Consider the following 25,303-nt stretch of genomic DNA (forward strand, 5'->3'; position numbering starts at 1 on the left):
AATTAAATATGCTTTGCTTTTTAAATTGATGGGGCAGAAAGACAAGAATAGAAAAACATGTGATTAGAATGTGATTGAAAACTCTCTTAAATTGAGAAAAAGAGTCATATGGAAAGCTTGAATACACAAGTTAGAGCCTTGAGAAATTAGTTAGCAAACTTCCTGAATTTTTGTCTGTTACTGTAGAAAAGTCATTTCATACAGAAGAGTATTAAGAAACACATGAAAGATGTTTATTTTTGAAGGAATTAAAAATGTGTTGTGTGGAAAAATGGCAAGAATATGACACTGTTAATTGGAATATTATAAATACTTAAAAGCATTGCTAGGGAAGAGACCATACTGTACAGGCTTGATATCTCAGAAAAAACCCAAAGAAACAAACCAACAATTCATTTTATGAAAGGGATTCTGTAATTTTAGTGATTATATGTGGGGGTACATTATAGTTGGAAACATATCATTTGATTGGACATAGACATTCTTCAGTAGCTTGAAAACTACTTGAAGGACCGAAAACTGATATTAACAAGGAGTAACAGTGTAGTGAATTTAAAGAATTTAGTACTAAAAGTGCAAACTGCCTTTTGAAGAGAACTTTGAAATATATCTTTAAGTTCCTATCTTTGTACACAGGCTTCAGTGTGTTCAGTGCATTTTTATTGAATGGTAGAGCTCGTTTGAAGGCATTTCAATTTAATTGAAATATGTAAAATTTCTAAACTACCAAATTACTTAATAACAAAATTATATTTCTAAGAGGTATTTACGAAGAAATACAACTCTTTTTTTTCCCAGGCTTGATATTTGGATAATTTGACCCAAATATGTCAATTATTTAGCTGCATATTATTGATATTAGTTATGGTGTAAACACAAACAGAGAAATAGCTTCCCATATTTTGTGAATTTCTGTCAAGAGCACAGCTTGACAAATTGTTCATCCCTAAAAGTGTGTTAAAAACTTTAATTATGCTTTGACTTTTATGTTTTTTCCTCATTATCTTCCATCTGTTTTGGATTTGGGGTAACCTCAAAAATTGAGTCTGTGGAATAAAAGGCCTTAAATACACTGTGAAAAAAGCTATGCATATTTAAATTAGTAGGATATTTTATTGACAATCAGTTGCTTAGCAGATTGGTAAGTATTTCTGCTGAGAATTGTTTTTAAAGTTGTCTTTTTTTTGTCAACTTAAGTCTTCCAATTTCTTTTATAGTGTTTTTTTTTAAATAATTCCTGTACAGATAATTCCTAGGATTTAATTAACAATTAATTATTATTTACTCTTTTTCTACAAGGTATTGGATTTCCTCAGTAGCAATGTCGTGATCTTTATGATTAGTTCAGAGTTCATTATCTATTAAGTTAATGTTATTAAAATACCCCATTGGCAAATACAGTGATCTAGAACTATTATTGGCTGTTTTCAAGTTACTGTAATTATAAACAGATAATTAGTCTTGGTTTCTAAACTATTCCATGAAGACTAATATGAAGAATCAAAGAAATTATTTTCTTCCATATTTCCTGCCTCATATATTTCTCTCTCTCTCTTTGATATATTTCATGATGTATTAAGTTGATTGACTTCTCTCCCTGTTTCTTATAAAGACTGTCTATGCTGTCTTTGTATAATATGACAGGGAATGCCCTGGCACCATCTGGAGCAGATACGCTGTGACCACACTGCATTGCTTTTGGCTCACGAAGTGTTTCTTTGGCCCTGACATCTTCGTCGTTTGTTTTATATGTGTGTGTGGTTCTTTAGTTCTAAGTGCCAAAAATAATGCAGCCCACAGCAATGCTATTCTTGAAACTTGAAGCCAGAGAGGCATGATAGGTTGCCATTGGGCATGATGTGAAGGCATCTGAGGACACAAAAAACAGTGTTGGAGCACAAAAGGAGACAATCTTGGCATGGTTTACATTCATGTTCTCTATCAGGAGCAAACCAAGAATTAGTTTGGGAATGAAACCAAGAGTGACCGTAGTACACAGGGTAGAGATACCCCAAATTTTAAGGAGATTAAACTGATGGAAAGACCATTAGCTAGGATGAAACTGCTATGTTGTAATTGGAGAATTTCTGTTACTTTCAGATGGAGCAAAACTGAAAGTGTGTGTTTTGTCAGTCAGAAAGCCGTTCTACAACATTACAAGAAAATGTCTTTTTTTCATAAATAGATAAAGAGTCTCACATTTTTTAATTGGCAGCACTAGATATCTAAATGTTCAAAACCATTTTTTCTATCTTTATTCTGAGGACACATTTTTGTTACATTGTAATTTCATGTACATGCAGCTAAGTCAAAATATCTAAGGGAAATGAGCAGATCCCAAGCCTATAAAGAGTACACTCTGTCAGCCCCTTGCTAGCTTTGTGCAGCCTGACATTAATCAGCGTTGATGGGGTAGCATGCCAAAAAACAATTACTCAGTATGAAATATTACTGTAAAATACTGAAATTTCCTGGTCCCACAGTTGAGGTAGAGTCACTAGCAATTTTAGATTGAGTATGTGACCCTCTCAGTTTGACATTTAGTCCAAGAAGGGGGATTGCTTCTCCAAATATCACTCTGCAAAATTTCTCCAGTCAATCTCTGAGAGTAGTTAAAGCTAAGGGACTCTCCTATCCATAAATCTGGTTCTGTTGCCATAGTTCTTTTGCTGGTCTCTTTCTAGACTGTCTACTTTAACAGAAAACAATTTCTAGAAGCACTGATGAAAGCAGAGAGGAGAATGAGCAATTTTAACAGACAGAAAATAATCAGAAGAGAGTATAAATAAGAAAATGAGCAATTTGAACAGGTAGGGGATAATCACACAAATCTAGAAATAAGAATATGCTTTGCAGTGGCAAGAAGAAAAGTTGAAAGTACAAGATTCTTACAGGATTGCTCATTCAAAGCTCAGAAACTTGCTAGGAAAAAAAAAGTCTGTGACTATTTATAGTACCTTTGATGAAAATTTAAATCTGCCTAGTATTTTGCATGTTGCAACTAAGTAGTCATGCATAAACAAAAATAGTAAGCCTTAAGAATGATTAGAAGAGCAGATGACTCTGGATTTATAACTAGATAATCCTGTTGTTTAACTTTACGTGAGCAGAAGTATTGTAGCACCCGATATTTCTTATTCTGAAACGAAAACTTTGAAATCTTGTTCATCTCTGTTGGTTTCTTATCATTTGTCAAACCATTCCCTATAATATCTGTCTTTTTGTTACCAGAGAGTAGACTTACCTGAAAAAAAAAAAAAAAAAGAGGTAAAACATCCTCCTGTTATGCTGGAAGAGTGCAGTGGTTGCTTGAGTCCTTTTCCACATCTTTACATCACCCTCATGTATGTTTTAAATATGAACATGAGAAGCAAATAGTGCTATTGAAACTAATTCTTACAAATCTGGTACATGTTAATCAAACTGTGGTAAATTGTACTACGGTTGGGACAGGTCAGTATTGAAGGAGCTACTCAAGAGTGTTCAGTTTTTGCCAACCGGGAGAGGATGAGAAATAACCGTACACTGAAGTTGGGTTTTTTTCTTGCCATGAAGTGTAATAACAGTTTGCAATTGTGCAAAGGTAACAAAAGTGTCAAGTGGAAGGTCCTACAATAAGAAGCATGATACTACTTTCTCAGCAGGCCAGATAGTTGCTCCTAGTGGCAGCCTTTCTATTGAGAAAACAATTCAGTTTGTATTGGGTTGACTTGATTGTAGATGTGTGCATTACAAAAAACAAACACAGAAACACACCACCAGGTAATGATGGGGTAGAGAACTCCTAGTTTTAAATACCTCTTTCTGTGTTATAGTCAAGGACAAGGCACTTCTTTCTGTCTGACTTCACTAAGCCAATCATCTTTTCCATTTATTTTATTTTCCTTCTTTCTTTCCCACGATAAACTTCAGTTGCTTCTTTTAACTGCTTTTTTTTGTTTGTTTTCATAACATTATTTTTATGTTAAAGCAAGATAATTAACTAAGTCTAAAGTTTTAAAGCTTGTAAATCCTTAGTCATAGATAATCCAAGGGGATGTGTGGGAGTTCTGGGCTTTTTCAACAATCCTTTGAGCAATCGTTATGTTACTAAAACAAAGAGCAATCTGAAACTGATCATTTCACTCCCTATTGCCAAAAGTTTTAGTAAAACTACTTTTGTGATCATATATAAAAACTCTGCATTATGTGTGCTTAACTATCAGTTACAAGCATAGCAATACATTGCATAGAAATATGAAAGACACAAAAATGTTTGATTTGTTTGATATATTATTTTTTTATACTGTTGACTTCACTGAGGTTAAATGATGCATTCAGGCTGAAGTTTTCAGACATTTTCAAAAGTTCAGGTATATACTATAAAGTAATAGTAAGAAACACTGAAAACTTCACGTATGAAGGAGAGTACAGGGAATCTCACCAGCTTTTGCATCGTAACTGTGATACAACTTTGCTTGTGAATTTGTACTGCGACTCGCCAGGGAGGTAATACTCTGAAAACTAGTCAGGATTTTTAACATCCAGATTCACAAAAATGTTGAAGAGAAGTGAGGAACTAAGCTTAACACTCATATTTCTTAAGCCCCTTAAGAAAAAAATGTTCACAATAGCATGTGCTCATTAAATGTAACTTTTTTTACCTGTAGATAGCTACACTTGTCATCAAACAAGGATGGAAAGGATGCTGTAGCTGACTGTGCAACCATTAGTCCTGTAGATGTTTAGCAGAAAAGGCTGTTTTATTGACGACTAGAGCTTGAGATGACACTAAACTTTTTGTGTATTTGCTTTGATCAGAAATATTAACACATACGTATCTTAATATCTAAAATTCATTCTGAAAAAAAATAAATAGCTGCTCCTTTATTCTAACAAATTTTGCCTAATCAGTTTTCCTTATCCTCTTCTTTTAAGAACCTTTTTGTGTGGTATTACTAGTAAAGCAGTTTTCCTTTTTTGTCTCAAAGTTCAATGTTCTTCATTGATTCAGTAGGTGAAATCATCTCTGGGCTGAGCATGAGTTTGACTGGTAAACAAAATGATTCATGCTAACAGCACAAACACATGGGTATTAACAACAGTCATACAACAGCCATACTCTTTGTTTGATATTTGCTAATGAGTGCAAACTCATTTTAACTGTTCTTACTATGTGTTACTATAAAAACTGTAATATTTGATGTTTAATATTTTCCTTAGATTATACATGAAAACTATGAATTCACATAATCATAGAATCACAGAATCTCAAGGGCTGGAAGGGACCTTGAAAGATCATCCAGTCCAACTCCAATACCAGAGCAGGGCCACCTAGAGTAGGTCACACAGAAACTCATCCAGGTGGGTTTTGAATGTCTTCAGAGAAGGAGACTCAGCAACCCATCTGGGCAGCCTGTTCCAGTGCTCCGTGACCGTCACAGAGAAGATGTTTTACCTTTTGTGTCTTTGGAACCTCTTATGTTCCAGCTTGTACCCTTTGCCCATTGTCATATCATTGGACATAGTTGAGAACAGCCTGGCTCCATCCTCCTGACACCCGCCCTTTGTGTAATTGTAAACATTAATGTGGTAATTCCCAATATAAATATTAAGGAGGAAAGTGATAGAAGTGTAACTACTTTAAAAATCACTACCCCCATTTTAATTTTTAATGAATACTCTCAAGTACTTTGTACTTCTATTAGTATTTGTGATGAAATTGTGTAAGTTTACACTGAGAAATCATAGAATCATAGAATCATATAATGGTAGGGTTGGAAGGGACCTTTAGAGATCATCTAGTCCAGCCCCCCTGCAGAAGCAGATTCACCTAGATCAGGTCGTATAGGAACATGTCCAGGCAGGTCTTGAAGACCTCCAAGGAAGGAGACTCCACACCCCCCCTGGGCAGCCTGTTCCACTGCTCCCTCACCCTCCAGTGAAATAGTTTTTCTTATATTGAAGTTTAACTTTTTGTGTTCCAGCTTCATCCCATCACCCCTTGTCCTGTTGCTAGCTACTAGAGAAAAAAGGGATGTCCCAACCTCCTGACACCCACCCTTTAGATATTTATAAATGTTAATCTCCCCTCAGTCTACTCTTCTCGAGACTAAACAGCCCTAGTTCCCACAGCCTTTCCTTGTATGAGAGATGTTCCAGTCCCCTGATCATCTTGGTGGCCCTGCACTGGACTCTCTCCAGCACTTCCCTGTGAAATACTTAACAGGCGATCTTTATTTCCAGTTACTAAAACCAAATCAACTTCCTTTTTCTGTCACAACCAGTATCTATTTTTCCTCAACTCATAGCATCTTTATAGTATCTGAAAGTAAAACTTCTAAGTTATGTTTGGTTTCTTGGCTCTAAATAAATGTGACTTTCTAATAAAAGTAAAAGGTAAACATGAGTGTGACATAGCCATTTAACAGGGTGTTACCTGGCCTGGAGTGCTCATCAAGACTTTCTCTGTAATCAGTCAAGAGAGAATGATCTCCAAAGCACTACTCGTACCATCTATTTTAGGCTGTGGTTTCATATTCCCATTCATATAAACAATATCATCACCAAAAGCAGCAGTCCTGCCCTGATGGCTTTTCCAGACATTCTACTGTTCCCTAGCTGGTAATTACTTGAACATTTCTGAGACAGTGTGATAATTTTGACGCTTTGCCAAGCTAAAACTAATCTGACCAAATGGAAAAAAGCCAAGTCTTTGTTACTTTTAACCCAGGTAAGAATGGAAATTAAATTAGACAAAACCTCTTTAAAAAAAAAAAAAAAAAAAAGAATCATTAAAGCACTTGAATGTTTATTTTGTAAGCATATTTTGAATTGAGATGCTCAGTATGAGCTGACTAAATATTTCATTTGCAAGGTATTAACAAGGACATTGTAGTCTGAGTCATATATGACTTGTTTGTCTCTCCAGTACATCTGCAGAATAGTGCTGGACGGAGCAGTAGCCCTGCATATACACAGGCAATTATACATATGTATGCAATGCCCCTGAACAGTCAGTGCTTCTCTTTCTCAGTGCATGTACTTGTACATTACCAGTAGTATAACATACAACTTTTTAGATTGGAAAGTAGACCTCTTTACTAGATAAGTTCCTCTTTAGAAGACGGTAGGTGTTCTGAAAAGGAGACTTTTGTAGATAAGAATTGAATAGCTTGGTACTGTAATTGCTTGCTTTTCCTGGTCATATTGGTGGGTTACACACTTTTAAGTGTAAAGTGAAGGTGTATAGGTGAGATTTTAAATTACTGAAACAGGGAATTACTTGAGTTAAAATCACCATGTTTTTGACAGCAATGACCCAAGTGATTAACATTATAGGAAACTGTGTGGTGCCTGGGGTGTATAAACTAAACACAAACATGATTACTCCTTAGCTTTGTTTTAGCAGCAGCAGAAGAAACATCAGGCAAATGTGAGTTTCATGGAACTGTGGGATCTCACTGTTTCACTATCAAGTTTATATATTCTTTTTGCTTTATAAAAACATTGCAAAAAATTAGGTTTTGTATTCATGCAAATGCTGTATTTCTAGATTATGAAGGAGAGATGAAACACACTTTTAAAACGTTTTCTACTTAGATTGTGTATGTGTCTTCAAAATTAATGTTTCAGATGCTGATGTCACAAGGAAAAGAAAATTCGTCATTTCTCTGTAATTCAGTTTCTCTATGTCTCCCACTTGAAATTTTGGACTTCACAAAATGTGGATTGTATAATCAGTGTTTTATTGCATAGACAACAGCTCTGTCAATACCTGCCTGGTCTAGGCAGCGTGCTGTTAGCATGTAGGGTAGAGTGGGAATCAAATGCAGCTTGTTCATATACATACATCTCGCTTTGTGAGGTATAAGTATAGAAGAAGAATGTTATGCTTTGATTGCCTTTATCTTATTGAATTTAATCTGTAACTGAAACTTCAGAAACTCAGTGTATTAAAAAATGCCTTAGAAAACCAAAATGTGTTGCTACATCCCCACTCTAAAGAGTTCTGCTTCCTCTCTGTTATCTGTGTTATCTTCAGCTCTCAGACCTGCTCTCAGTTTCTGGCAAGCAGGGAATATATATTTCAGATATTTTGTCCTGAAATACAAATACCCATAATGTTTAGCCTGTGTTTTGTGAAAGTTGATTTGTACCACAGTGCTACATCTAGTGAGAGCAAATAGCCCACACTTCTGAGTTGAGACCTTGATATACAACTGTGAACACAAATCTTCTGACTCTCCACAGTGGATTCCTGAGATCTTAACCTGAGTATTTTAAGTTCTTGTACTGGGTAGCTGTATGTGTTTTAAAAAATATACAAACCACAGCCATCTATTCCATTTTTACTTTCAGTATGGCCAAGTAGCCTATTCTTGTCTTAAAAGAAGTACGTGGGCCTTCTATAAAACTGCTGTTGTACTCAGAATCTAAAGTAAAAGGTATCATTTTTCACCAGAGGTAGGAACACAATATAAAACTCAGAATAGATTTTTGGCTGCTTTCCTTCCATTTTATGTATTATTCCTTAAAGTCTGTCCCTGAATCTAGGACATTTTTATATACCTGTAGGTAACACTTAAAATTAATGGCAGTCTTTCACTTGGGCGTAGTGGGATCCGCTGTAATTTAGCAGAGATCGGTTGTGAGGTGGGCTATGCACACAAGCAAATCCTGAGACCTCTGTTTCTCCCTGATGAGTCGCTTAGCAGATAGTCTGTTACTGCCAGCAGACTGCTACTTCCCTTCGTGTTGTGGAGGGCGGAGGCATCCTGCAGAGACAGAGATAATTGATCAGACCAAGATTACAGTGTTTGCCACTAAAATTAGCATCTACCTACACTTGTCACACGTTTGTATTTTATATAAGGCAGCTATTTCCTATATGTATTTTACTTCAGTCTTTTACAGAGATGCTTGCTGTAGCTTTTTTTTCAGCCTTTTCCTTTTGATGCGTTCAGGCAGCTGAAAATGCAATTCCTATGAGTCAAAAAGAAATGAGAATTTAATTTTTTTTCTAATACCTATGTCAACTTTCCACCTTAAGTAACCTTCATTCTTTTCATCCTTGCTCAGCTTTGGTTTTGAGGCCACAACATAGCTGTGCTCATGTAAACCGTTTGCTGCATCTCACTAGACCCACAGGTGCCTTCAAGAGGAATCTTTGGGAGCACAGTTAGCTATTTAAGGGCATTATTTTGGATAGGGTTTGGCTTCATGTTGTGTCTTGCACAGCACTAAGCAAGAGTTGTGAGCTGTGTGACAGCTGTAGGCGAAAAGTTCACCATCTGATCCCCCTGGAAAGTGCCAGCTACTTTTGTATCTGTTTTGCTCCCATGGTGATTGCAGCTCTAGAGTCTCTTTCTTCTTTGTCCCTTGGATCAAAACAAACCTTTTTCTTGAGTTTTAAGGTATGTTGTGAACACATGTATTAGGTGTAGGTTTTGACTAGAAAGACATGCTGAACACTGACTAGTGTGTGAAAAAAAAATTAAGTTTTAGTTGTGAATTGCTCATTTGCTGACAGATTTTGATGCTTCTATAATGTCTCTTGTATGTTGGGCAGGCAAGCAGTTTAGAGGTGAATGAGGGTATTCCTGTCATCCAATTTTGTTTAGCAAAAGGAGGTGGCACAATCCAGTTGTTACTTAGTAGTGGCATGAGTTACAGGAGCTTCTGTAGTTCATTACTGTGGAGGAGAGAAACTGTGGAAGGGCACGTAGCGGGTTTTTCTGCATATCATTCCTCCCCAATGATTGCGGCATGGCTCAGGTGGGATGTTCAGCAGATGGCTCTGTGGCTGCTGCATGCCATGAGGCTTGTGACAACTACTGCAGCTGTGCTGACAACTTGGGCTGTCCCTATGCTGAGAAGTGGTTGACGTTTTATGATGGGTAACAACAATAAGATATATAAGGTATATATGATATTTTATTGCTGCTAAATTTGAAGACTCTTTATCTACAGTCTTAAATACATTTAAATTTGTTGTTTCACATTTTTCTGATTGGTATTTTGTGTACTAAATCCAGATAAGCCTGTACACACATATCCAATCTACAAATCTATTAATGATTATTTTCTGCACTAATTTTTTTCTTCTACTCTCAGACAGGCATGCACACAGATTAGCTATGTGCAGATACACATTTACCTGGCTCTGTTGGTAGTATCTTGTTTTACCACATTTACCTATATGTTTGATGGTGTGAAAATACTGAAGTTTGTTTAAGGGTGTTAATGAACAACCTACATGCTAAAGATTCTTATTCTTTGCTTTCCAAGTGATAGTGCAGTAATTGAAAGCATGCTTTAGTAGCCTCTTAGAAGTTGACTACCAAAACTGTAATTTTGCTGGATTTACTAGATTCTTCTAAGCTAATGTCAAGGAGGTTTTATGCTGCCAGTTTATAAATGGAGCAAATACTAACCTAAAAGTATTCTGATACTAAGCAGTAGTTCAGTTGCTTCTGTATCGTGCAGACAGACAGCCTCATTTGGTGAGATTTGGAATTTAACATGCAGATTATCAGGCCATACCTCTTTTCATCAAACAGACCCTCATTTTATATAGTAGGGATTAGCACAGTTAAATTGTATTTTGAAATTGTTTGTTTCAATCCACTATCTGACTAGGGCTGGTTTGCTGATTTGAGGGGATTTTATGTGTCTTTCTGCCTTACTCTCAGCCATCTGACTGTATTTGGTTTACTTCTTGTGACTGGCTACAAAATAGCAGTAGAGGGATTGTATTGCACTCCCCAACCTGTCGATATGAAGGGCTGGGCTAGAGCATAACCAGTATTGCTCCAACTCCCTGTCTCCAAGGTAAGGCTAATCAGCTTTTGCTGAAAACAGCAATCGGAAATTGCTTTCTCTCTCTTACTTGATTTTTAACTTCTTAGTGGCAGATGCTTCAGTTGCATCCAGTGCCAGGAGAAGGCTCGTGCTCCCTGAATTAGTAATGTCAGTTCTGCTCAAAGAATTTCAATATTGTTTTTCCCCAATCCAGTGATGAATCTGATGTGATAGGACTCCAAACATTACACTTTCAGTCTCTAGGCTGCAGTTTAACTTAGTGTATCCAGCACCTTTCACATGTTGTGCCACTGTTTCACATTTCATTATTGAAGACCTTTAACTACCTTTTTCTAGTTCAAATTCTACGCCTTAATCACTTTGTAGTTTAGCTGCTATCCTTCTGGCTGGAAAGAAACAAGATAGGTTTTACTCCAGATCCTGACAGTGTTGTTTTATCATTATTGTGAATATCTAGACACGTACACGTTACAGATTTTGATATAAGTAAAAATCTGAGGGAAGGGGAACTTTTCTAACAGCAGTTCTGCTCTTTGAACTAAAAACATTTTCTCTACATTCCTGTGCTCTGCTACAAAAGATGGTTTTATTTTAAAAATGAAAAAACATAGCCCTTGTGTATCTCTAGACTGTATAGTCTGAACATTGACTAAAATGTTCTTCAAAAAGTCACTGGGGATTTATTGCTCCAAATTTACAGCTGGAGGAAATGAGGAGGTTGTTTAGTTGGTGACAGTACTTTCACCCTGGTTAAGAACACAGATCAGATTTGAGAAATGAGAGATCCTGAGCCTTGTGCTCTTTTTCACTGGTGCACACCATGCCACAGTTGAAATAGGCAGATTAACCTTTTAGCTGATTAGAGTTGGTTTAAGGCTTTTTGGTTTGTATTATATATCTGCTCTGTTCAGAGATGTGAGTGAGGAATAATCTCAGAATGCATATCTTACTTTCAAGAGTTATGTTGGACTGTGTTTCTGCAACTGTGGATGATACAATGCAAAAACACATGGTCTCTTCAGCAGGATGCACTGAAGATTATGGAATTGGGTTAATACTTGACTTCTGTTCTCAGCCCTGTAGAAGCCTACTGTACGACTGTAAGGAAGTCACTTCTTTGCTCAAGTGCCTGATTTGTTCTATCAGTAAAATGAGAAGAATAACAGTACCTATTCTATGTATTTTGAGACCTGTTAAAGGCTTGAAGGAATTGCAGAAGATATGAATGCAGTGCCTCTGATGGGGAGATTCTTAGTACAGAGTTAAAATGGAAATTTGCAGAAAAAACAATAAAATTAGCAAATCTTGACAAAGAATAATTTACACTTAAAAAAGCTAGTTGTGCACGCACACAGGAAATATATGTAATATAGGTATATAAAGAAACGGGTTGTTTGCCCTATTTCAGGCACTTTTAAAGCTTCAATGCTTAGTGCTTCAGCAAACTAATGATATTCACTTGCACTCTGAAAGTGAAATGATAGGTTAAGAACTGCCTGCTTAAGAACCCTTTGGAATTTGGAGAACTTGGAAAACTTATTTGATGGTTTTAATATTACTTGAACAGCTTCTTATGTTGAGTTTTGGTTTCAACAGAAGCAGAGAGGGATCAGGTTGGGCAAATGAACATCCAACCTGTGTAATACAGAACTGGACTAATGTGCCTATCTTCTGAGCCATTACTTGGCACTTGATCCTTTTTGCTGGCCAGCATAAAATTCATATATGTTATCTTTGATTGCAGACTCGTACAGAATTTTGATCTTTCCTTATGAACTTTATTGTTACTTACTTTTTAATGCAGTGCTAGCATGCACAAACCAGCCAGACTTGGACCATGTTATGATAGACATTTGTAAAATACATTAAATGGCAGGATCTGCCTCTAAGAGTTTTTACCCTAAATAAACCCTAACACCCCAAGATCCTCAGGAAGAAATTGGTAAATGTCCTGTGTGGCTCTGGATTTTTTATCAGTTACTACACAAATATATACTTCCACTCAATCAGAAATTTACTATATGATTATATGCATTTAGTTTCTTTTAGACCTGTGTTGGTTTAGCCCTGGCTGGGTGCCAGATGCCCACCAAGTCGTTCTATCACTCCCCTTCCTCAACTGGACAGAATAACAGAAATATAACAAGCGGCTTGTGAGTTAAGGACAGGGAGATCACTCAGCAATTAGTGTCACGGGCAGAACAGACTCAGCTTGGGGAGAAATGGTTTGATTTGTTATTGAACAATTGGAACAAAGCAGTGAAAATGAGAAATAAAACCAAATCTTAAAACGCCTCCCCCCACCTCTCCTTCTTCCCAGGACTCTCCTTCCTTCCCCCCGCAGGTGATGAGAGATGGGGGTTGTGGTCAGTTCATTACAGATGTACTTTGCTGCTGCTTCTTCTCAAGGGCAGGCCTCCTCACACTTCCTACTGCTACAGTGTGGGGTCTCTCCCACAGGAGATAGTCCACAAACTGCTTTGGCATGGGTCCGTTACAGGATCACAAGTCCTGACAGCAAACCTGCTCTTTTGTGGGCTCCTCTCTCCCCCTGGACTCACAGGTCCTGCCAGAAACTTGTTCCAGTGTGAACTTCCTATGGATTCACAGCCTCCTTTGGCTGTAGGGTCCTCCACAGGCTGTGAGTGGGTCCTCCATGGACTGCAGGTGGACAGCCTGCTTCACCATGGTCTTCACCACAGTTTACACAGGAATCTCTCTTCCAGCGACTCAGCACCTCATCCACCTCCTTCTCCATTGATGTTGGTGTCTGCAGAGATGTTCTTTCAGTCTCAGTCCCTGTTGCTGTTGTTGCCATTTAGCATCTGTGCAGCAACTTCTTCCCCATCTCAAATATGTTAATCACACAGGCATTACCTCAGTCACTAATTGGTTTGGCCTTGGTCAGCTGTGGGGTCCATCTTAGAATTGACTGGCAATGGCCCTGTCAGCTACAAGGGAAGCTTCTGGCAGCTACCCCTGTAGCTTCCCCCACTACCAAAACCTGGCCCAGGCAAAACAACTACAAGACAAAAAGATTAGAGTAAACCAGTTCCAGCAACATCTTGAGAGTGAATGCAGGATTGGAAAAGACCTTTATGCCTCCAAAACAATAGGAAGTTTGAAAGGCATGTGTCTTAGGTGAGAAAGGTTGATTTGAGGGTTCATCACTAGAATGATCTTCATCCCTTATTGTAAGTTTATGTCTTGGTTTGGCCCCACTAGCACAGCAGTACCATGACAGTCTCTCTCTCGGTGCCCCCATTCACCCCCACCCTCGTTAGGATGGCAGAGGCCCCAGCGAAATGGGAGTAAAAAGATAAGCAAGGTTGTTGTGGATTAAGACAAGGGCAGGGAAGGCTCGCTGCCAATTATGGTTCTGGGCAAAACAGACTCCAGTACTCAACTTAGAGAGGAAAGTAGGAAAGTTTATTCTACAAGAAACAGAATGGAATAAAAGCCAAAAGGGAGTAGGATGATGAGAAAATTACAACCAGCACTTTAAGATCTCCCCCCCCTAATCCCTCCTTTCTTCCCGGGCCCAGCTCACTGCTTCCGATATCTCTACCTCCTTCCCTCTCAACGGCTCAGGGGGGCAGGGAGTGGGGGATGTGGTCAGTCTCTCACAGATGGGTTCTGCCGCTTCTGTCTTCTCAGATGAGGACAACTGCTGGCAGTCTTCCCCTGCTTCAACATGGGGTTCCCTCCTCCAGGACACAGTCCGTAACGAACTTCTCTGGTGTGGGTTGTTCCCAACAGCTGCGACTTCTGCCGACACAGGGTCCCTCACACGGGACACAGTCCTTGGTGAATATCTCTGGCGTGGATTCTTCACCACGGTTGCAGTTTCTACAGTTACAGGGTCCCTCTCTCGGGACAAGGCCTCTTCTCGGCATAAGTTTAATGAGCTGCTTTGTCGTGGGTTCCTCCCCACACTTACAGCTGTGGATATTGGGTCCTTCCCTCGGGACATGGCCTCCTCCGGCCATAGTGATAAAGGGTCCCTTCCTCAGGACACAGCCTCTTCTGGCCATAATTTTAAAGAAGAAATTCACTGCCCCTGTCTCGGGGTCTGTAGTGAAGTGATTGGGTCCCTCCCAAGGCACACAACCCCCTCCAGCCATAGTCACTGTCCCTGGCATGGGGCCTTTAATGAAGTGAATTGTTGCCCCTGATACAGAGTCATTATCAAAATGAGTCTGTACCACTGATGCGGGATCTTTAAAGAAATGAAAATAAATCTCAGCTTCACCAGTTCTCTCCATAGAATGCAGGGGAATCTCTGCTCCAGCAGAGACTCTTTCATCACTGACCTTGGAGTCTGGACGGTTGTTTCTCTCATTCTTTCTACTCCTTGCACCACCACCAACCAGAAGAAAAAGAAGGGTGGAAGAAGGAAGAAACAGGAAGAAGAAGGAGGTAGAAGCCTCCTCTTCTGGCTTCTTCTTAAAAAATGATCGTGGAGGCGTCTAATTGGCTCAGCCCCAGCAGTGGATCTGTCTCAGAGCTGGGGAGAGTTTTGAGCAACTACTTACAGGAACCATCTTTACAGCCCCTTCCCCCTTACCAGAAATGGCTATCATGTCAAACCATGACAGTTTATAACCGCTACGGCATTAGAAGTTCCCATCAGCCATGTTATTAAAAAAAATCTGAACTGATGTAATTTTTTTTTTCATGTAATGCTACTACTTTAAAATAACTTTTCCTCAAGTTGCTTCTGATAATAATTGTGTTTTGTGAAGATGCTTGTGATGACAGTCACGAAAGAGTCATGGTTGCTGGAATTTATTATGAAGCATGAAGTGAAAGATACTAGAGCTGACAGCTTTATCTTAAAGCAGGCAAGTTACAGGTTTCTCTCCTAGGAGACAGATAAAGACAGAGTACCTGGAGAAACCAAGAGGGAAAGAAATTCAGTTAGCCCTGTAGCTAGGAGAGCTCTAACTAAAAAAATGTGTCCACAAAACAATTGGTTCCAAGCCAATTTACTTATCATGAGATTACAGCTCTCTTCACTTCTCTATGTGCAGTGACTCATAGCTATGTTCTTGGAATTCTGCTAAAAAAAATTTGAACTGTAATGAGCTTAAACCTGGGAGGTCATCTTTATTTGAAGAAAGATCATTTTATGTGGTTTACTCCAAGTTAGTATTTGGTATTTGATCTAAAAGAAAATTGTCCTGAGTAAATGTCAACATTACACAACTGAATCTCATGTATATGCACACTTTCGCATATATATATTTTGTTCTCACTAGTGAAGTTCATCATAGTGTGATCATTGTGGTTATCTCAAGAGAAGAAGAAAAGCTACTTAGTTCTATGGCCGTTCAGTTTTCATATGTTATGTATAAATTCCACATTGTTTTATAAATCGTATCACATACATTCATTGGTACATCTCCAGACTTGTCTGTAGTATGTGTGCTGTAAGTATTACAGAAATGCAAGTTTCAATTAATTTAAAGATGTATCTTTAGGGATAGAAATTGAAGTGGAAATTAACAGAGACAAGCCTAAGCAGTGTGCATGTTAGTTGTGGGATTTGATATGTTTTTTTGGTAGAATATTCCTACTAGAATATTCTTACATATTCCTAGAATATGCTACTACTTGTCTAAGTATGTATGTGATAAATTAAAGGGGAAGAAAGTATGATTTGGAGTAAAGAGGGGAAACTATACATTTTGAGGGTTTAAAAGCAACCTAAAACTTAGACTATATAGTATTTAAAATTATTTGGAAACGAGATGGGTTTTTCTTTGCTGATGCATTTTATAGTTTAACACTGAAAGACTTTTGTCCTTTGTTTGCAGGTATATGTCTCGAGTCCATGGTATGCATCCAAAAGAAACCACACGTCAGCTGAGTTTAGCAGTCAAGGATGGTCTTATTGTTGAAACCCTGACGGTGGGGTGTAAAGGGTCAAAAGCTGGTATTGAACAAGAAGGATATTGGTTGCCAGGAGATGAGATTGTGAGTATAAAGTCTTTGAGAAAATAAATCTCAGTTTCTTGTCTTAGCATGAAACTTGTTTTAATTTCTATTTAAACTTACTTATAGATGCTGTGTTGGTGTTTGTGAACAAGGAATTAATGCTCTCTTAAACTTTTTTGACCTTTTCTACTCTATAGAAGCTCTTTCTTCTCAAGTTCTGAGTTTTCTGCTGTGAAACATTGTCAAAGTCCTTTGCTCAGCCATCCCTCACTTTTATATAGTATTCTCTTTTACAGCTGTACAGGAAGACAGTAAATATTATTGGTATTACTTGAAATCCTCAGACATCCTCAAATCCCTAAGATGGTATATATATATAAAAAAAAAAAGACAATTTTTTATTAATCTTACCTTAATCTGAATCTGAGGAAGGAAGAACTCCAATTCAAAAATGCAACAAGAAGTTGTACATTTGTATCCAAACACATATGGCAGGGGGGAAAATGATTTACAGATATTTGAGAACACCAGGGCATTCAGATAGGAAGGATTTTCTTAGCAAAGTGGTTGCAGGCATCCAGACACTGTTCCACTGGATATGTAAAAGAAATATTTAAAACAAGTTAAATAGCTTGAAAGTTATGTGGAGGGAAGAAAAGCATGTTTTCTCTGTTCCTTCATAGCTGCAATGGAATGCACTCACAAAGTTAACTGAGAATAGTCCCATAGACTAGGAAAAAGCTTGCACAATTGCTTTGCCTTGTTCAGAAGCCAGGTCTCTGTTTACAAGACCACGTTTTTGTAATTAAAAAAAAAAAAAAGAATTTGGCAAGGCTTTAAAATACTTGAGTAACTGTTGCTTTGAAATATAAATTGCATTCAGTGGTGGTAAAATGGATAGAATTGTCCCAGACATAGATAATAATTTACATTCTGAGGAAAACCAGAAAACTCTGCAGGAAAATAAATTCTGAAAAATACCAACATACTTGTTGTGTTATTGCAGACATCAATAAGATCTTGAAAGTGAAACAACAGATTATTTTTTGGTTTAAAGTGAAAGAAATAGGAAGTGGAAACAAGCAGTATCTATAACTGAAAACACTATGGTTACAATTATCATTGTTAAACTAATTTAGAGTATTGAAATATGTATTTTATGTACGTTGTGTCACTGTTAAGATTCTCATTCTAATTTCATTAGAAATCCTCAAGAGAGCCTTTAAAGGGTATGTAGCTTTTTTTTATTATTCTTGCTGGGATAAACATTTTAAAATTCCACTTAGCTCTTTTAGATATTTTTTGTGTCAGTTTTATCCATTTAGAGGTGATGTTAACTGTGTAGACTCAACATGACATAAAGTCTGAGATCTGCAGTTATCTCAAGTATTCAGTTTGTTGGTTTTCTCTATTGCTAAGAGGAAAAAAATAAAGAATAAAAATGCCCACAATAGCCATTTTTTACACAGTCATTCAAAAAATATTCCTGATGCTTATTAGCAACATTTGTCTAACAAAACTTGTAAGATAACCAGCATGTAAATTCCCAGTGAGTCATTAGGATTACGTAATTATTTTGTCTCAGAATGAAAGAGCTGTCTTTGACTTGACTGAAGATGCTGCTAAAGTCACATTATGAATAGCCCTTTAGTTAGAAGTATTGACTTTATTTTCAGCATGACTGCTAATCACTGATGCTTTGTGCTGTGTCCATATGTCTGATGGCCATCTCAGTTGTTCAGAACACCAGTGCACACTTGACTTAACAGTTTTATTGCAAAAATAGGAATCAGCTTCTGATTTAGGCCATGTTTCAACAGTACCCGACTTCCAGCTTCTTGATCCTAATACTAAATCAAAATGCTGTAGACAGATGAAGCAAAACACATTGGCTTGGTCATTCTCTTTATTCTTTTACTCAGAAATTTTAATGAGTTGGAAAGTGTCATCATCACTTGACATCAGATCAAGTATTTGCCATTCTAGAAGAATTGGTGCAAAACCATGACATTTGGTATATTTATGTTAGGCACACTGTAGAGTTATACACATGCTTTGTCTGAACTTGATCAAGATCTAGTTCTTTGTAATTCGGTACTGCTCAGATCTGGTACTAATGACTGTTGAACCATGAACTCAAGTTTTGTTTCAGTGAGGACAAAGACACGGAAGTCTTTTTGGAGATCCACTTGTAGGACATAGAACTGTAGGAAATAGGGCTATTAATGTGGAACAGTGATTTCAGGCTCATCAAACTTTAGCACTTACAGACAGACCCTCGACCCAATTGCCAAACTGGGTTTGACTGTAGAGGAACTTGGAAAGCTCATAAAATGAGAAAAACTTGAGAACTGATCTGCCACCTGTTGACATCAGTACAAAATGCCTTTGGATTTTAGGTTGTTTTCTTACACCACAGTAGGATTCATTAAAGACTGGATGTTTCAAGGAGTTAGCATAGGAACATATTCCTGTCATCCCTCCCCACATTTTTTGAGTATTTGCTCAATGTTTCTTTACATTTTTGAAGTTTTGTATCTAAATCTTAGCACTTTAAATCCCTAATCAAGTAAATAAGTTACTGGCCTGGGCCTCAGAACTGCTGAGCACCTGTGTCTATTACTCATACAGGTGCCTGACTAGGGGTCATCATAAGGCCCGAAAGTGCTGATTTTAATGATGACTGATTTTAATGATGGCTGATGGCTAAATGGTAACAATAATTCAAAGAATACAGATGATGAAAACACAACTTTATTTGGAAAAGATTCATTAGGTAATCTGTGGTGCATACTTAGGTGTTTCCAAATATTTGTTCTATCCAATACAGGTTGACATAATGATAGATTTAAGCAGTGAGCACATGATCTTTAGTAGAGTTACTCTTAGGCTTCAGAAGATTGTGTTTACGCTACTTTGTTACATTTTTCTCTCAGTATGTTGAAACTGTGGTAAAAAAAAATGATGTAAAATCCCATCTATTTAGAGATGTCACAAAAAAGAACAAGCTGAGGTGCAAAGATGAAACAATTTGAGAGTATACCCTTCCAAAAGGGACAAGTCATGTGAAAATTAATATTCTGAAAAACTGGGAAAAAGAATGATCAGGTATAAAGAGTGTAAAATTGTTCTTTTTCTCTCAGATATATATAAGAGAAATATTTTTATGTAAGTTACAAAATATAAAATATGGAGTCAGTTGCCAAACATACTGTATTCCAACTGATATTTGACAGTTGGTACTTATACAAGAACTTTTCTGCAAATATTACATCTCCAGGTATTCAGGTATATTGTGCAGGTATTCATTTTGTTTGCTTGTTTGCTATCTCTACAGATGTTTTGCACATTTTCAAAATGTGTTTTCATCTTATAGTCTTTCTCACACTGCAGATGATTAATGCATTTGACAGAAAATAAACGAGGGAAGAAGTTCTTTTCCATTGTTATCCCAGATTTATTTAGGAATTTTGCATTTTCACTGTCTATCGATGCCATTATGCAATTCAGCAAAATCTCTGCACCTTCTTGCCTTGCAAGGGAAATGTCAGTCCTGAAATCTGGTAATTGAAGTTTACTTTTTGTTTCTAAAAGCTTTATTTCTGTTTCTCACAGAACTTGTGGAATTTAGATGTGTTGTTTATTATAAACATAAAAGAAATTATGTCCTTTCTCTTTGGCTTTAGAAAGAAATTTGCTCATCAGTGTTGTTAACTGTGTTTTCAATGCAGTCGATAAAATAGAAGGGAGGTGTATTTCCTGAAGAAAAGAATCATTAGCTGCCTTACCTATTCATTTCTCTTTTCTGTTATGCCATGAATTTTATACTTTTATCTGTGTAAAATAGCACTCAGTCTAGTCCCAATGAAAGAAAACAAATTAAAGCACCAGTGGCATGTAGCTTTATGGAAAGTTAGATACAGTTCTTCAAGTTAGTTTGTCTTACTTATTTACATATTTTGGATTATTTTTTTTGTGTGCGTGGAGCTATTTTGAACATTGAATGTGGTAATTCTTCTCCTTACGATTAAAGTCTCAAAACTACAGTGACCCAGAGAGAGGCCTTATGAATGTATAATTTCAATTTTCATATGTTTGTAAAGCCAGACAATATTGTACTCTCCTAAAATGGAGACATGTTAGTAACACAAGTTCATTGTTTGCATCTGAATGCAACACACCACCTAGCACAGCCATAGTTTCAAGTCACTTCATAGTGGCCAAATTCTCTAATGAGATGTGAAGAGGTGAGGCTTCACACTTACTCGAGGCACTTTGAGCTGTTTCTTCAGTGACAAATACATACAAGGTAATTATGTTTTCAAGAAGTTACTCTTTGCAGACTTCTATTTTCTGATTCTTTAATTGATTTCATATAAAAAAAGCCAGCAACTCTTCTGGCTAGTTAAGTCTGGCTTTTGGGGTTTAATCACAGTCATTTTCCTGTGCATATGGTCTTCTCCATATATAAATTATTGCCTCACCAATTCTTCTCTCTAAAGATTTTTTTTTTTGTTTAGCAGAGAGCCTGCTTTTTGGAGGGGCACTTTGCTTGCCTTCCTGTTTTCAGAAAACATTAGAAACAGAATATGCTTTTTGCTAACACACCCATATATTCATAGCTTGCTAACTCATTACTGGGGATTTTCGGATATTTTATATGTAGAAAAGACTGATGCTTACTCAAAGTGACTCCAGATACTTTCAAGTCTCAAGGCTACCTAAATAATCCATCTCTTCACTCTGGCTGCTTTCCCATCATTTTAACCTTTGTTGTAACCCCCTGACAGCACCATGAGTTTTGAAGGTGATTTTGCAACCCCGGTGACCTTAGGCACACACCCAGTGCTTATTGTGATTTTATGTATTGCAGATTCAATTTTACTAGGATCGATCTATGAGAAAGGAGCATTTTGGCTGTTATGTTTGTGTTGATCTAAATTGCTTTAGATTGAGCAAAGACTCAGTCCTTTACTTGCCATACTTAATTGCTTTTGTAATTATATTGATTTTTCCATGCTAGCTCAGTATTGGTAGCCAGAAGCTATTTTTCGAACTGGCTGTGTCATCTTGAGTCTCCATAAATATGAAGATAATTGTAAAAGCTTAAGAACAGTCACTGTGAGGGTCTGAATCTTTTCTATACATAAAATACAGTTTACATTTGAAAAAACAACAAACAACAAAACAGAAAGCAAAAGCAAATAAGAAACCCAAACTTTAAACCAAAAACAACCTCCATAGCTGCCAGTTATTGCTAGCAAGCTACGGGCTTCTAGCTGGGTTGAGGAATGGTTTTAATGTGTATCCCATTCATTTCAGTTAGGAGCAGAAGGATAATATGAAACAGCAATAGTGACAGCCACTGCCTTTATCATGAAAGCTCTTACAACTAGAGAGCACAAAGAGGAAGAACATGTCACACCAAATGAAGAAAAATTTCCTCAGTGTTTAAAAAATTCTACATTTGTCTTATCCATCCATATTGCCTTTAATCTGAAGTTCTGTCTGAATCCACTGATCCAAAGCCAAATGTAGCCCAAACCATCATAGTCACTATTTCTCACATATTTTGTCAAATATAGAATTTTGCAGGCTGGAACATTCCAGGTAAATTCATAATTATTGTGAAAGTACCAGTGTTCTTTACATTTGGTAAGTCACTGACTCAGAGTTAATGAATGATCCTGTGGGAGAGAAAAGTTTAGAGTGGCTTCCATCTCTTATTCCACACCTCAGGCAGAGTATGAAGAGGCCACATAACAGTTCACACAAGAGCACTCAAGGGAAATGAGCTTCTGGAACTCTGATTGTTTGTTTTCTGTCTGTCTTTCCATCCTCTAAGGCCCCATCATTCAGAGCTTATTTTGCCAAGGGGGCTGCCACCATATCAATCCACTGTATGCTAAAACAAATGATATTTCTTGCAAATTATTATCACAAAGTGCACTGATGTAAGATTCTGCTTATTAATGAAGCAAGAATTAGTATCTGCTGGTGCAATTTGCTGCTATGGATTTGTGAAAGTTCAGAAAATCAAATATTTTCAAATTGACAAATCCAAGCATAGACTTTTTTTGAATAAACTGTAATTTCTCAATATAGTTTTGTACTCCCACGTCATGGATGAGAAATTCTTGTTGTATTAAAACTAAGACCCTTATTTGTCTTTTCATTAAGGCTGTTAGCATGCAGCTGATGACAGTGGCCTCAATGCCATTCCAGTGGCTCTTCATGTCTCCAGATGGGTTAAGAATCATAAACAATTCTCTGCATTCCTTTTCCAATCTTGTTTTTCTGTTCCCATCTGTTCAAGAGTCTTTCTTCCCTCTCCTCTCTTATGTCTGTTTATCATTCCCTTGAAAAAGGAGCTCACACGGCTTGGAAGTACTTCATATTACCAAAGGTGACATTGTAGAGTCCATCTTATTGCATACCTAAGAGATGATGCGTCTTTTAAACTGGTAGAACAACCTCATCAATGTCTTCACTTGTGTCTCCTGGCTTTGCCAACTTGACTCTACAAAATTTGGTCAACATAATGCTGTATTCTTCTTTGAGGCTTTCACTCACCATTCTGGAATTGAGATACTGATGATGTTGTTCACAGATTTTAAAAATTTTTTTTTCTGATTGAAAGTGTGTTTTGGAGAATAATAATTTGCTTACAGTTTTAACTAAACTAGTGAAATTAGTCTGTATAAAGCTTCCATAAATGGACTTAAGTTATGCTAATGGAATAGATGACGGATCAATCCATCTTGATTTTGTTCTGAAAATATGCATCTTGTTTTTTTCTACCCGTCTTGTGCCAACTACTGACCTAGTAGTGTTGTTTTTATTAACTTTGTGGGTTCAAAATGCTCTGCATCTCTGGCAACTGATTTGAATCTTTTCATATTAGTATGTCATACTGGTCATTGAATGAAACTTCATTGAAGTTGGTGGGCCTATTAACATTCATCCTTCATTCACAATAAATGCAGCCCTCATGCCTTTATATCACTGACAGCTGAAACAGTACCACCTACATCACAGGGAATATGGGCAAGAAGTTGGAGATTTAAGCAAAGTGTGTAGGAGGTTCTGCTGTTCATTCAGATAAAATATTTCTGTGTCTGCAGAAACATCAACCTAAAAAAACACTCTAAAATTCCATGGAGAAAATAAGGCCAGGAAAGTAATGTCAACGTATTTTAAGAAAGAAAAGAAACCCCTTTTGTACACAGTTCTTCTTGGAAGGACACCTGAAACTACAAGCAAAGAGATGGTTTCGTCCTGGTCTGGATTCATCCTCTTTCTAAGGGAACAAAACCTTCTCATACATAATGTGGAAATAAAAGGCATTGCACCTAATAAATACTTCATCACTAATTTATCTCCCTAATGAAAATAGCCTACAAACCTCTTCTTGGCTCAACCTAAGTAAAAAATGGTGACATTAATAGCAGAAGCAAATCCAGTTTCTGAGGAGATGAGTTGAAAGTTTCTATTAACCTTGAACTCACTTGGAATGTGAAGAAAGAAAAAACTATTTCCATGTGAAACTATTTTCTGTTTCTAATCTCCTGGAGGAGAAGCTTGTGTTATCTCACCACAAATAATTTAAACTACTGCTACCCAAATGTGATCTCCTTGGGAGTAAAACTGAGATTACTCATTACTTCAGGAACACAGCTCATAGGCTGAGAAGATAAGCGTGACAAGGGGGTTAAGGGTCATTTTGGTTGCTGCCATGCTACTATGTTTCTAGAAAAGGCTACATTTCTTTAGCTCTGGGAGCTAGACACTGTCTCTGTACTTTGTAGTCTATGATCCTGAGTTGTCCAGGAGAGGGAATAAAAATCTACCTGTCTTGGCAAGGAATCCAGAGGAAATTGTGGTGATTTCTGAAAAAAAAAAAAAAAAAAAAAAAAGACAAGACTCCTAAGACAAACAGACAACAAATTAATTAGATAACCTTAGGCTTGCAGATTCAACTCAATTAAAGAAAGCCAAAAGCATTCTGAGAAGCTGTGGAGTTCACTACAGAACCTGAGTCTTTTTGCATCAGTGCAGCAGAAGAGGAAACAGTTATCAGTGAAGAAAATGGAAAAGGATTATCACAAGTCTATAAATACGTCTCTGTTCAATACACACTATGGAGAAGGAGATTTTGGTCTGCCTCCCGATTGATGGTTTTGTGTTGATTCTTCCTAAAGTAAAATTGATTTCTAAAAGGAAAGAAATGAAAAGTAGTGTTAAAAAAAAATAATTGCTGAGATTGTGAAAATCTTGGCCATAATAAATAAATAAATAATAAGCAAATGAGGAAATAAAAGTACTTGAATTTAAGCAAGATACTGAGGTAGTTGGAGAACGTAGAAATTCATAATTGCTTTGGATTTCTATGTGATAAAAGATGAGTAATGAATACCTACAAAGTGTCCTACTGAGTCTATTTATGGGAATCCATTTTAAAGATGAAGCCCAGGTCATCAAAGGAAAGGATCTGTAAAGGCAACTGATTTGCAATGGACAGATTATCCTGTCTGTAAAAGCACACATCATTGTAGCTACC

General features: G+C 37.1%; 1 protein-coding gene and 1 long non-coding RNA gene across 8 annotated transcripts in view; one reads left to right on the top strand and one right to left on the bottom strand.

Moving 5' to 3' along the window:
- Positions 1–25,303, top strand: part of ZMYND11 (zinc finger MYND-type containing 11) — a 110,036-nt gene that overhangs the window by 49,010 nt on the left and 35,723 nt on the right. For 5 of the 7 annotated variants that reach the window (XM_061996827.1, XM_061996831.1, XM_061996834.1 and 2 more), the window contains one exon: positions 16,623–16,782. In XM_061996827.1, the coding sequence (XP_061852811.1) occupies positions 16,623–16,782 (160 nt within the window). The other 2 variants (XM_061996833.1, XM_061996832.1) reach the window with 2 other exon arrangements.
- On the bottom strand, positions 14,211–17,500 carry LOC133625497 (uncharacterized). Its single transcript, XR_009818789.1, has 3 exons — positions 17,447–17,500; positions 17,155–17,335; positions 14,211–15,693 (listed from the first exon to the last, which is right to left on the bottom strand). It is a non-coding gene; the product is annotated as an uncharacterized LOC133625497 (long non-coding RNA).

This window comes from Colius striatus, chromosome 5 (genome assembly GCF_028858725.1).
Source record: "Colius striatus isolate bColStr4 chromosome 5, bColStr4.1.hap1, whole genome shotgun sequence".
Taxonomy (NCBI): Eukaryota; Metazoa; Chordata; class Aves; order Coliiformes; family Coliidae; genus Colius; species Colius striatus.